Here is a 14,238-nt window from a genome sequence, read left to right as displayed (position 1 = left end):
AAATAAATGTAACTGAATGTCAGTATTATTTTATTAGTAGTGGTGAAGTAGCAAATTAGATCTGCTGCACAATCCACACTGTCCTGTGTCAATTGCAATTACAAAAAAATGTAAAAGCGGCCCCTTAGCGGTCTAACAGCACTTGCCAAAACTTTTGAAATGGTCAGACAGGCTTTACATTTCACAGAAGAATTGTAGCGCAAGGCTTCAGTTTGACTTAACAACCGTCACAATTATCTTAGTTTTTGTTTTTTGTTTTTTACTCTGAGGTCAAAACGGGCTTCCACATCAAGTTGAGAAATTAAATTTAAAACGTTCTTGGAATATCATCTAGGCCTAACCGTTAAATAACACTGTACTCCCATTCAGAAATCCGGACATTTTCTACAACTAAAGTGCTGCTCCTGCAGTGAACACTAGAGGGAAACATTTCGCACAAAACACGTACCAAGAATTGGATGTGCATTCAATGCAATGACAATATTAGTCAAAGGAGCTGTCAGAACAGTGTGTGTTTGTGTAAAAGTGTGTGTCTGTGTAAATAGGGCAAAGTTACCTGTTTGCTCAGAACACACATGTTGATCACCCTACATTAACAGAGACACAGCAGACACATGAGCGATGATGATGAGAGCATAAAAACAGAGTGGGAAAACAGTCAATCAATAGAGGAAGTCCATTCTACTGCTTCCTCTAACATATGTTTGTAACCATCGCTAGGTGGAAGTGTGAATTACAAATGAACACACCTTCACATTAGTGACAGGCCAGTTAAAAATAACATAAATGTATAAGAACAAAATAGAATAGAACTATATATACATGAAATAATGAGAGTTCATAAAATGTCACATATAAAAATAAGTGAGCATTTTGAAATTCTACCTTTGAGTCTAATTAAAATGAATGAGTTTCTGAAACAATTCAACCTAAAGATTAGACTTGATCTTCCAAAAGGCAAAATATTCTAGTTTTTAGAATATGGGATTATAAAGTGGATGTTATAGTGTCACTAGACTGGCAAACGTCATGCAGGCCACACACACACTCTCTCTCACACACACACACACACACACACACACACACACACACACACACACACACACACAGAGAGAGAGATCAGGAAGTGCTGTCTTAAGTTTTGTGCTAGTTGGCGGAATTGGCTGTTTGATGTGAGGATGTGTGTGTGCAGGAGTATGTATGTCGAAGCATGTTAATAAAGGATCTAATGACTTTGGTCTGCTGATGCCCTGAACACCCCTGAATGGGCCCCAACATACAAGTGCATCATGGGCTCCAGGATAAAGTAAGAATCTCTCTGTTTGTCTGTCGATTTCTCTCTGTTTGCTCACTTTGTGGTCTGCTGCTTACTTCCTCTTCCTCGCTCAGTCGTTCTCTGATGTGAGGTTTTCTATCATGTCACAATTCAGTGAATAAACTCAGACACAAAAACAGCAACATTTGGAGAGTTTTGAGTTGACATCTGCAGGAGAACATATGGAGAGCTTGCACACCTTTACTAGCAGAGGCAACACATCTCCGTCCTTCGTCGTTTCTGCTGGCTGTGAAAACACATAGTGTCCTCAAATCCACTTTACTTCTGAATGTCACTGAATTCGAAAAATATCAGATAAAGTGTCTCTATGTGCACTTTTCTTCATCGGTTCTTAAGTCTCGATGTGTTTGAATCAGCTGGTGTTTTGGTGATTTTTAGTGGAAGTTCACACAGATGTGGAGAATCACATTAACTATCAACATGTAAACACAAACAGACATCTTCAACACGACATCTACTGGTTTCTCATCCCTTGGGAAGGGAAACTAATGAATAAGATCTCTTATAACTCAATTGCAAATGGAGTCAGATTTTTCTCCTGGGAAACAACGCCTCAAACTTTGCTCTGATCTGCCAAATCCTGCGATTAAAGATCTCAATATGAACATTTCTCATCACATTCTTGAGAGTTTGTCATTTAAAAATCTCATTTGATTAGTTTTAGCAGACAGACATGCTGTTTGGATCATTAAATTTGCATAATTGTATTTTAGACAGATGGTCGAACTCATCACTGGAAATATATTTTTGTCGATGCACGTCTTCTAATTTAGTAGTCAACCACATCCTGCTCAAGAAGCACCTTATTGAGAGCTTGTGAGAAGAACAGCAGAAAATGATTCAGAGCTGATCACATTCAGTCGCTGGTCATTCTGACAGTGTTTATTCTCCACATCAGTCATGTGTAACGGTTTTCTGGTGTGATTTGTTGGTTTTGTTATGATGACTGTTTTGCTCACGGTTTTGTTGTTCTTAGAGAAAACCCTGAAAAAACGTTCTACTGGTTCTTTCAAGCCTCATGTCCAATCGCCAGAGATAAAGGTGGGTGCCACACACACTAACTAACTGATGTAATAAACACGCACATTTACAAACTGTCTCTTCTGAGAATGGCTCTTCCTGTCACATGACTGAACCAGAAAAACCACACAGCAGGGCAGATACATGCTCATCAGAATGAGAAAAGTCTGAGGAACTAGTTAGTATGCTGTGATCTGCTAACGGGTGAAAGGAAGCACACAGAGGTGGGACTGCCAGGGTTGGACCGGGTCTAGATGAGGTCTGGCTGTATAGAACCAGGCTGAGCCGGACTGGTTACCCTGCGTGGCTTACTTTGACCTGACTTTAACCACATCCTCTAGTTGAGAAATGAGCTGATGTGACTGACCCATGTGTGTGTTTTTTTCTATTCGAGTAGATCCTGATGTGCTGTTTCAGTTCCCTGAGGACTTTAATGATGAGGTTAGTACTCGAGGATCACTGTGCTTCTTGATTGGATGAATAAATAGATGCACAAATAAAACAATCAAGCCTCTGCTTACATAATGTTTGCATAATTCTAAATTTTAAGAATTAGGGAAAATTATAATAAATATAATCCACTGCACAAATAAATAACTGCATTAATAAATGCATAAACAAATAAATAAATCAAGCCTCTGCCAAACAAAGTAATAGCTAGTTTTTAAGAATTAGGGAAAATTCTAAATAATAAATTCATAAATAAGATTCCTATTCTGATTAATCTGAGAAAAAAGTTTCATCTTTCATCAAAACATAATAACTTTTTCCACTTTGCTTATTCGGCAACAGCTCTAATGTCAATCAATTGTCAAATAATATTAAACCATGGAACAGTATTGCAGCATTGTTTTAGCCTTTCTAAACTGCTGTCGACAGTGAAGCAGTCATTTAATGCATATTAACATAAAAAATAATAGAGTTTACAACAACAATAGAAAATAAGGACTGATTTGAAATAGAATAATTACCACTGGAGAAGACCTGAACCATGAATCTGACCTTCAGTCTCCATGTCCTTCTTAGAAGTGTTTGCTGTGGTGTCCACAATCCCAAACTCACATCCTGGTATATAAAACACCCACTTTTTATCCAATCTCAATGGATTCTGAAATAGGTCATATTATGCAAGTAAAAGGAGTTTTAAATTCAAAGGAATATTTGCACAGATATTGAATTTAAAACTCTTTATCAGTGGGTGCACTCTTAAAAATAAAGTTTCTTTATTGGCATCAATGGTTCCATGAAGAACCTTTAATATGCATGGAATCTTACCATTCCATAAAGGTTCTTTATAATGGGGAAAAAAAAAAATCTTTATAGATTTTTTTTTCTTTTCAGAACTGTTCACTGAAAGTTTGTTTAGGAAATAAAAATCGTTATTCTTTTGCATTGCCGTGAAAACCTCGTTTTGGAGCCTTTATTTGATTGTGTTTCTTCTATTCTCACACAGGAGGCTCTGCAGTCCTTGCCTCGCTTCTGCTTCCCTTACGACATAGAGAGGTGAAAATCATTCATATACTATTAAAGATGGATGCTCTAGCCTTCTTACTTTATATGACAGATAAACTGAGGCTGGTCGGTTGGTTGGCAGGGTGAAGGACACTGTTGCCGTGCAGCACTTCACATTCGTCTTGACCGATCTGGAAGGATGCCAGCGCTTCGGTTTCTGCAGACTCACGTCCAGCTCTCAGACCTGCTTGTGCATCCTCAGGTCTCAAACTACACCCAAATACACCCCAAACACAAAACGATTGTTGACTGGTTCTCATTTGTGAAGCCCCTTTGATTGAATATCAGTTTACTTCTCATTGTGACAATCACTTTCGCTTTTAGTTTTCAGGTCTCGTTAATAGGTATATGATTTATAATCTGATTTTATGTTGGAATAGTTAGTTCTAACTCCACACAAAACCTTTATCACAGTTGTGTGACCTGACTCAAGTGTGATTACTCTCTCAACACAGTTATTTGCCCTGGTTTGAGGTCTTCTACAAACTTCTGAACAATCTGGCTGACTACTCAACGAAAGGACAGGTATGATTTTAACAGTCTCCTGATGATTTTACACATTTATAAAGCCATTTATCTAACACCATTTCATTCGTTCGAATGCCCGGCCAGACCAAACGAGATGAAAGAGCTGCTGTCGGTTCTCTACAAGCACCCCTTGCCTCCGGCCAATGGCTCCATCACGCTGCAGATGGTAAGTGCTCATTGGCTGGTGGAAGTTCCGTTTATGACATCACATGTGACATCACAATCAGGTTGGTGTGTTCTTCACTGAGGGAGGGAAGCTAATGATTGGAAGTGAGATGCCTGGCATCTGTGGACACGCCCCAAAAGGGGAGGAGTCAGAGGGGGTGAGTCCCTGATCCGCATAAAACCAGCCGACCGGACTAAACCGTCACTCCAGCATTTAATAAATCCTAATACAATCCATAATGTGAAATCGAACTAATCCAGCGTCCACAACTAACCCTGGATCCCTAACAGTGCTTAACTAAAACACTAATGGGTCCTAAAAAATTGCAAAGCATTCATCTAAAAACATTGAGGCAGACTAACTGGAAGGCCTTACTTTAATGGTACTGACTGTTTATTTTTTTGTGGAATAATGTTTCTCTCCATCAGATCCCGTATTTTATCGCACCAGATCCAAAAGCCCTGCCCTCTATTCCAGAAAGTGTGAGTTCTTCCATTTTTCCATTTAGTTTTTTTTTTAATGTGTGTTTTTTATTTCTTGCTGTTTTTATTCCTCGGTTCTTATACACTACTGGTAAAAAAATAAAAATATATAAATAAATATTTTTAAACGTGCTGCATTTATTTCAACAAAAATAAAAATTAAATAAAGGCATAATTTATACCTGAATTTTTTGAGTCTTAAGTGTCACATGATTCTTTAGAAATTATTCTAATATCCCGGTTTCCACAAAAATATGAAGCAGCACAACTGTTTTCAACATTGATAATAATCAGAAATGTTTCTTGAGCATCAAATGATTTCTGAAGATCATGTGACACTGAAGACTGGAGTAATGATGCTGAAAATTCAGCTTTGATCACAGCAATAAATTACATTTTAAAATATATTCACCAAAATAATATATATATATATAAAATGGACATTTTAAACTGTCATAATATTTCAGAATATTTTTCCCCCCTAATTTTTCCAAATATTTGACCATGTCTGTCTGTGTATCAGAGGAACCTGACGGAGCTGGTGGTGGCGGTGGACGTGGGGAACCTGTTGCAGCTCTTCGCCAGCATGTTGTTCGAGAGACGAATTCTCATTTACTGCAGCAAACTCAGCACCGTGAGTTCAATATGCAACAAACTTTGTTAATCAGAACTGATCATGCTTGGTTCACAAGGCTACTACAACAGCAGATCATGGCACTAGCAACACCAAAGTCATGGGTTCGATTCCCAAGGGAATGCATGTATTGAAATGCATTCCTTGAATATAGTGTAATTCACTTTAAATAAAAATGCATCATTCCAGTTCATAAAAAGTGTCAATTTAAAAACAACTATTTCAAGTACTTTATGCTATTAACAAGTACAATAAACATCATTACCTTGATGACCATTTGGGAATTGCATACAAACTGTTTGTGAATGCACACAGTGAATGGTGCAGTGTCTCACACCAACCAAGCAAACTGAAAATTGTCAAATGGATTTGGTTCCTCATCAGAAACCCTACTACTGTGAAAACGCCTTAACAGCTAACCAGGAGTGACATGATGAATCTATACGTGACAAATCGCAGTTTTTGTCCCAACCAACCGCAGCACATCGTTTGGTTTCTAATTTAAAAAAAAAAAAAATGTTTCACTTTTACTAAGGGCAGATCACTAGTCACTAAAATGCATTGTGTTGCATTGAGTCAGAATGCAGCTCCATTAAACATGCACCAAACAGCAATTAATAGTTTTGTTTGTTTGTGTTTAGCTGACGGCCTGCATACACGCATGTAACGGGATGCTGTACCCCATGTACTGGCAGCACATCTTCATTCCAGTGCTGCCGCCTCATCTGCTGGACTACTGCTGGTGAGACACACACACACACACACACACACACAGCAGCAGCAGCAAATCAAAATTAATTTATATACTGTAGCACATTTAAAAGAACTGAAGTGTATATATATATATATATATATATATATATATATATATATATATATATATATATATATATATATATATATTATATATATATATTTTTTTTTTTGCATTATACCAGGTTGTAGGACTTATGCTAATATACATTAACCGTAGAAAGGAGAGATGCATTATACCAGGTTGTAGGACTTATGCTAATTTCCACCTGTAGTCCCTGGGCAGGCTAATGACAAATAGATACACATGTTAATAATACATTTACCCCAAAACAGCATTAAAATTACCACATTTAATTTAAATAATTCATGCTAATAATTCATAAAAACTAACTTGAAGTGCTAGAAACACATGAAATCTAGAAGTTAAATTCTGAAATTCTGTTTCTCTCTATTTATTCCTTTATTTATTTTAATAAATGATGATTTATTTTGCTTAACAATGGGGGCCTTTAAAGGAAAAGGGTTCAAATCCACTGAGCTACAAATGTCTTCAATAAGAAAAACTTACAAAATGAAATTTTATCTACATAAAAATAAAATAAAATAAAATAAAATAAAATAAAATAAAATAAAATAAAATAAAATAAAATAAAATAAAATAAAATAAAAAGACACAAGCAGCAACCTGTTTCAACCACTACTGATAAAATTTGGTTGAGTAGAATTAAACTGAGTTGGATTTGGTCCACTAAAACTTTTTAGTTTGGCCACTAATAAAAATGATTACTGATATTATTATTAATGCATTAACAGGATTTTTAAATTAAAGTGCTAAACTAAAAAATCATATTTCTTGTTTTTATTGTTTTTTTTTTATTCGTAAATAATAATTATTATTCAACATTGTAAAAAACAAAAAGCTAAAAAAAAAACATATATAACATATACACACACACACATGCACACACACACACACAAAAAAAAAAAAAAACACACACACACACACACACACACACACATCTTCAATAAACAACAAAAAAAGAATAAAATAATGCAGGATGAAGTCATAAATAAAAATTAAAGGGATTAAAAACTGTTTACTATATATTAAAGGAATTTAAAAACTGTTTACTATATATGTGTGTGTGTATATATATATATATATATATATATATATATATATATATATATATATCACACACATACAGTATCATTCAGGTAATAAATCCCAACCTCACGAGTGTCAAAATGTAGAAAATGTTTAAAAAAAGGTCTTTAGATCAGTGATTAAAACAGTGTAGATGAAACACATCCTGTGTGAATGCTGCCCTAATTTCACTCATTTAATGTTTTTAGCGCACCGATGCCGTACCTCATTGGAATTCACTCCAGCCTGGCAGAGGTACGACGTTTCCCTCTTCCCATGGTTTTCTTTCACACCAGCCCTTTGTCACACAAACACTCACATTACAGTTTGTTCTGTGTGTTTGCATGCGGCAGAGAGTGAGGAGTCGCGCACTTGAGGACGTGGTCATACTGAACGTGGACACCAACACCCTGGAGTCGCCCCATGAGGACCTGAAAAAGATCCCGGCCGACGTGGTGAGATACTTTTCCTCCTCACAGATCTCTGACACTCAAAGGATGAAGGTTTATGGCGAACTCTGTTGCTGCAGGGTGGCGGGACTGAAGGTCAGGCTGAAGAGACAGGCGGCGTCGTCGGCCGGGTCAGGGGTCGCGCACAGCTTCCTCCGAGCGCAGGCTCTGCTGTTCGGAGGATACAGAGATGCCTTACAGTCGCCTGACGTGAGTGACACACATCCACATTAAAAAACATTACCTTGAGTTTTCTAAATGCTTACTGCAGTGCTCCTCTCTCGTATGTTGAAGGAAGGGCCGGTCGTGTTCTCCACTGAGTTGTTTCTGAGTCATAAGTCTCAAAGCATGCAGGAGTTTCTGGAGAGCGCGGTTCACCTGCAGTGTTTCAAAGAGGTAACTGCAACATCAGCCGTTTTCTTGAGGCAAGACGCTACAGGCCGTTGTTTTCATGCAATTTCAGTGTCTTCTTTCAGACCAGTGGGGAAAAAAAATTTAAATAAATCCAAAATACATATTTACTTTTTTCTGTTTGCATATGGAGACTTAAAATAAAGTACATATATTTAAAGGCTGTTTTCTCAAAATAAGTCAGAAACATAGTGAATTTTTTAATGTTTAAAAAGTTATTAAAAGTGATATGGAAAATCCTTTAATATGTCAACAAAATGAAACAAGAATTCTGTGCCTGGATTTATCGAATGTTCATATTTCTGTTCTGGAAATATATGCAAATTAGCACATTAAATTAGTGCCTTATTTGTACTGTCAAACGATTAATCGCGATTAATCAAAACCAAAATAAAAAGTTTTTGTTTACATAATATATGTGTGTGCACTGTGTAGATTTATGTATATATAAATACACATGCATGTATATATTTAAGAATTTTTTTATATATATGAAATATTTATTATATGTTTGTATATATACACACACACACACAAATGTATGTTTGTGTATTAATATATACATAATAAATACACACATATATTATGTAAACAAAAACTTTTATTTTGGTTGTAATTAATCACAATTAATCGTTTGACAGCACTATTAAACATTAAAAAAAAAACTTGTAATACAAAACAATTGTCTAAATGTACTGTGATTGATTAACTGGAGAAGTATGGTGAACTATATTAGTTAATTCCTCCTATGTTTTGGAAGAGTATACCAAAAATCATTTACTCACCATCATGTCATTCCAAACCCACATGGCTTCCTATTTCCTGTGTAGCTTTTTTTCCCCCCATGGAGATGTTTTGAAGAATGTTCATGCTGCTCTTTTGCTCTGAATGAGGTCTGAGGATGTTGAGCTGCAAATCTAGCACCATTAAAGCTTTAAAACGCACCCAAATGTACCTCAAGTGTTCTAAAGTCTTAAGATCGCTTTTGTGAAGAAAGCATTTGCAACTTGAGCATCCACATATTCCAGTTACACATGATTGGTCACAAAGTATGCATCAAACCAATCTTGAATATAGAAGAGCAAATGGCATTTGAGTTTTACAATGGAGGACAAAATAATAAGAGAAAAATATATTTAAACAGACTTAAATGTGTAACTATGACATGATCCATAGTATCTTCCATTATAATCTCATTTTGTTCTCAGTTTATTGACGGCCGGCTGAAAATGCTGAACCAGGGCAAAGAGCCGGATGATGTGTTTGAGGAGGAGGTGCTTCAGTGTGGAGCTTCATCCGGTGTGTTTTTACGTTCATCACAGAATTAGACTTGTTTGTTCGTTTGCTCATTTTAACATCCCTTCTGCTTGTGATTCCTCTCAGGTAGCTCTAAATTGCGTCGGCAATTGGTGGGAAACTTAAAGGTACGTTTTACTCGTACAGGAGCTATAAACAAGATGTGGTTCTGGCAGACAACCATACTACTCTTACCACATCTGCAGTATGCATACAGTGCACACTATTTTCAGTATACACTGATTACATGTATGATCTAGTACAGTAATGTTCAGTTTACAGCAGAGCATGCTTGACCTTCCATTTCTGCTCTGGCAATTAAACTAGAATAAACAAACTTGGATTAAAAAAAAAAGCCACTTTCTCTTCCCACAGAAAGGGGGAAAAAAAAAAAAAAAAAAAAAAAAAAAAAAAAAAAAAAAAAAAAAAAAAAGCCACTTTCTCTTCCCACAGAAAGGGGGTGGAGCCCTGATCGTGACATGGAAGTCTACAGCTAACAAAGCAGTGAGTATTTATACACTGCTGTTCAAAACTTTAGAGGCGCAAAATGTTTTTGAAAGAAGTCTCTTTTGCTCACCAAGGCTGCATTTATTTGATCAAAAATACAGTAAAATAACGTGAAATATTACAGTTTAAAATAACTATTTTCTATGTGACTATATGTTACAATGTAATTCATTGCTGTGATCAAAGCTGAATTTTCAGCATCATTACAGAAATCCTTTTAATTGGCTGATTTGGTGCTCATGTTGAAAATTTCAAAAGAACAACATTTAATTTAACTCTTTTTAATTTGATTTGACATTATAAATGTCAATTACTGTCAATTTTGGTCAATTTAATGCATCCTTGCTAAATAAAAGTACTAATTTCTTAAAAAAAAAAAAAAAAAAAACATTTGAAGGGTAGTTTATGTGTATCATGTTAATTTAAAATGTGCTGTTTTGCATTATTAAATATTACATATTCTCCATATGGTTTCCATTTTTCAGACCAAATATCATAGCAAATTTGGGCTGAAAAACCTCCTGTCATCAAAGGTGAGTTTATATTTCTTAAGCAGCATATGGTTCCTCTGTGTGTACAAAATATGTGGTTTGTGTGCATATTCAATGTTTGGATTTTCCCTTTCAGGACCAAACTGCACCTCATATGCTACAGAGGGGCGGGTCTGTGTGTGGAACGCACACGTATCGCCTCATCCAATCGGATTGTCTTCAGAACCGTCTACCAATCACACAGCACTTTGGCAGGGTGAGTGACACCTGAAGGCATCCAAACTAAGCTAGACACACACACACAAAAAGTTATAAAGCTAATATACTGCAAGTTATCGGTCAAAAGTTTGGAGTATCTTCTGCTCACCAAGGCTGCATTTATTTGATCAAAAAATACAGTAAAATCAGCAATATTGTGGAATATTCAAATAACTGTTTTTCTATGTGAATATATTGTAAAATGTCATTTATTTCTGTGATCTAAGCATCATTACTCCAGAAATCATTCCTATATGTTGATTTGCTGCTCAAGAAACATTTCTGATTATCATCAATGTTGAAAACAGCCGTGCTACTTTATATGTTTGTGGAAACTGTGATGCATTTTATTGTTCTTAAATGAATAAAAAGATCAAAAGAACAGAAATTATTTAAAATAGAAATCGTTTGTAGCATTGTGTCTTTACTGTCACTTTTGATCAGTTTAATGCATCCCTGTTGAATAAAATGATTAATTTCTCTCTTTTTTTATCTTACTAATGTGTCTACACTAATACTAAACTAATGTTTATAATTCCTGGCTCCATCTTGTGTTCAACCACAGTACAGCACATTAACTTAACTTTTAACTTTTTAAAATATGGTTTATTTGTTTTTCTACACTCTCTATGCTGCTTTGTTTCTCAGTCTCGACCACGGCGGCCGACACAGAAGAATCCCAGCCTCCAGGGAAATGAGCAACAGACAGAGGACGACAACACCAGCTATGAGGACAGGTGAGATGAGAGGACACAGATGCATGGACGCTTTGCCGCTTCATGTGTGTTTTACAATGCATTTCCCTTCCCAGTGTAACAGAAGATCTTCAGCAGTGCTCTGCCAGCAACGACTTACAGGAAGATGATGATCTTTCTCTGTTGGCCGACCCGGAGGAGATGGACCTGCTCGGAGAGATCTTCGACACGCTGAGTGCCCAGAGCTCCAGAGAGCCGGGTTTACTGTACAGCACACGCAGCCTTGACCTCTTCAGCTCCGACAGCAGTGAATTCATCTCACATGTAAGGCCTAGATCCTCTCACACATTATATCTAAACGGTGTCTGACTTAACCTGCAACAAACAGCTCCATTCAGTCTTTAACACTGGCATCACAGTCAGAAGGTATTTTTTATGGTATGGTATTTATTATAACAGTGGAATATTTTTTCACATGCGATTTTTGATATAAATTAGCTTTAATGATAGTAAATAGTAAAATTTATTCTGATTAGAAAAAATGTAAAAATGTACTAAATGGCATGTATGTATCACAATGGAAAATGGGCCATTTATTTTTAATGATCCATTTCTGCTTGATTTAATTTTTTTTTAATTGATGCATTTTTACACTTTGAACTTCTAATTGAGTAGATCATTACACTGAAAAAAGAATGTACAGCCACACACGCAATTATTTCATGGTAAACTTTCAAAAACAGTACCTATAAAAAAAATAAATAAATAACCCTCAAACTTCTGCTATAATTGCCAAGACATGTAGGAAGTACTAAAATAAAGTGAATTTCAAATTAATAAAAACTATATTATCGCATAAATTATTTTTTTTTAATTTTTTTTTTTTTTTTTGGGGGGGGGGGGGGAAAAAAAGTAATATCATTATACTAAAATAAGACTGAAAAATAAATAACCCATGTGGCCTCATATTACTGCTTACTTTAAAGTCCGACTTTTATTTCCAACAATTGTTTTTTTTTTTTTTTTTCGTAAAAGTTGAAAAAGTAAGTGCAACATTAAATTGCTATAGGGCTACATATTTATGGTGAACTGAGAAAATAAAATGGCTTTGTTGCATGAAAATAACATAAACAAAAAAATCAAGTGATTAAGTGTTGTGTCAGCCTTACCTGACTGCTGTTGATTTTTTAAAACTTGACATGTTGCAGAAATAGTCCAGCACCGGGAACTTGTTGGTGGGAAAAGTTCACACACTCTCACCATTTCATTTCTTTTTCAGAGGAGTCTGACCAACCCAAGTCAGGAGAGTCTAAGTGCCTCGTTTGGAAACAGTGGCAGTCTTGTGAGCTGGGAGGAGGAGCTAGAGGAGGGGCCTGGTGGTGAGGGGGAGGAGCCTGCCGTCCTGACTGACAGGCCAGAAAATGAGCTTAACGAACTAGAGAAGGACTTGACCGAGCTAGGGGTAAATCTGTGTTCAGATCTACAAGTTCTAGAAGAGGCTTTACTGGATCCCCAAGAGGGTTCTCAAGAGGTGCAAGAGGACAGCCGGTCGAAAAATGATGGACAAATGAACGGAACAATGGAGGAAAGCTTGGAAACCGAGACAGTAATTGAAGAGAGTACAGAGACGCAACCTGACAAAGAAGAAGAACGTCAGAAAGAGCATAACACGACAAATGTCTTGGGCTCAAACGGACCTACAAATGAAGGAATCACCTCTGCTGTTTCTCTCAATGTAAAGATAGACACAAGAGAAGAGCCAGATAAGAAGAGCGTTGAACCTCCATCACCGAATGTTTTGTCTACCGTAGCTCTGTTCCAGTCCAAGTCCTTGACTGACACTTCTGGTTCCCGAGGGTTGGATAAATCTGTAAAATCTCCCATAAGCACCCACAAAATCAATGTGGGACCAATGACAGGCCTGCAGACTGAAGAACAAAGTACAAAATCGCCCATTTCGTCAACTCCAGAAGAGCAAACCCAGGCTCCCATTAAGGTCTCAGAGCTGAAGAAGAGATTTGAACATTAGACCATCATAAATCAAGCATATTGAAGCAAAACAATGTTCAAGAACTAAAAATGACTTTTTTTTTAGATTGTCAATTACAAGTCTACATGAAACAACATTTGCACCCTATTTTGATTCTTGTGAAGCAACACTGCAGAGTCAAACGAGATAAAATTATCCATTGGGTTTTTAGTGGATTGTGGAAGGTTGGCGTTCCATACTGAACTTTGTGTTTGTGGAAGGATATTTGTCTCATGTATCTGTTGGTTAAAACTCAATACCGACATCAGTCAGTAAAGTCGATTCAAAGGCAGTGCAAGTTATTACAAATTGGATTTTTATTTTTTCCTTTGGAATAATGTACCCTGAATGTGCATTAAAGTAAATCAGGTCAATTTTAACTTTCACTGAACTGATAAAAGCACCAATTCTGCCCAATAAAGAAAGTTCAGCCTTTTTATCCAAATATCTATAATCATTAATAAAAATCTTATCAGAGAGTGCAAAGCACCGGCTGCTAACTCTGAGCAAACACTGACACA

General features: G+C 36.3%; 1 protein-coding gene across 1 annotated transcript; it reads left to right on the top strand.

Annotated features, from left to right (window-relative positions):
* Positions 1-109: 109 nt before the first annotated feature.
* LOC109059062 (DENN domain-containing protein 1B-like) lies at positions 110-14,156 on the top strand. Its single transcript, XM_042764550.1, is given in 23 exon segments — positions 110-1,306; positions 2,313-2,377; positions 2,754-2,797; positions 3,810-3,859; positions 3,951-4,070; positions 4,324-4,407; positions 4,481-4,562; positions 4,645-4,719; positions 4,991-5,044; positions 5,568-5,678; positions 6,320-6,420; positions 7,791-7,836; positions 7,935-8,036; positions 8,112-8,240; positions 8,325-8,426; positions 9,650-9,740; positions 9,825-9,865; positions 10,191-10,241; positions 10,730-10,777; positions 10,872-10,991; positions 11,642-11,730; positions 11,805-12,012; positions 12,968-14,156. Coding segments are annotated over 23 exon segments (2,580 nt in total). The 5' UTR covers positions 110-1,289; the 3' UTR covers positions 13,718-14,156.
* The last annotated feature ends 82 nt before the right edge of the window (positions 14,157-14,238 follow it).

This window comes from Cyprinus carpio, chromosome A1 (assembly GCF_018340385.1).
Source record: "Cyprinus carpio isolate SPL01 chromosome A1, ASM1834038v1, whole genome shotgun sequence".
NCBI classification, from domain to species: domain Eukaryota; kingdom Metazoa; phylum Chordata; class Actinopteri; order Cypriniformes; family Cyprinidae; genus Cyprinus; species Cyprinus carpio.
The sequence above is the reverse complement of the archived record's forward strand: the minus strand, read 5'-3'. Positions and strand labels throughout refer to the sequence as shown.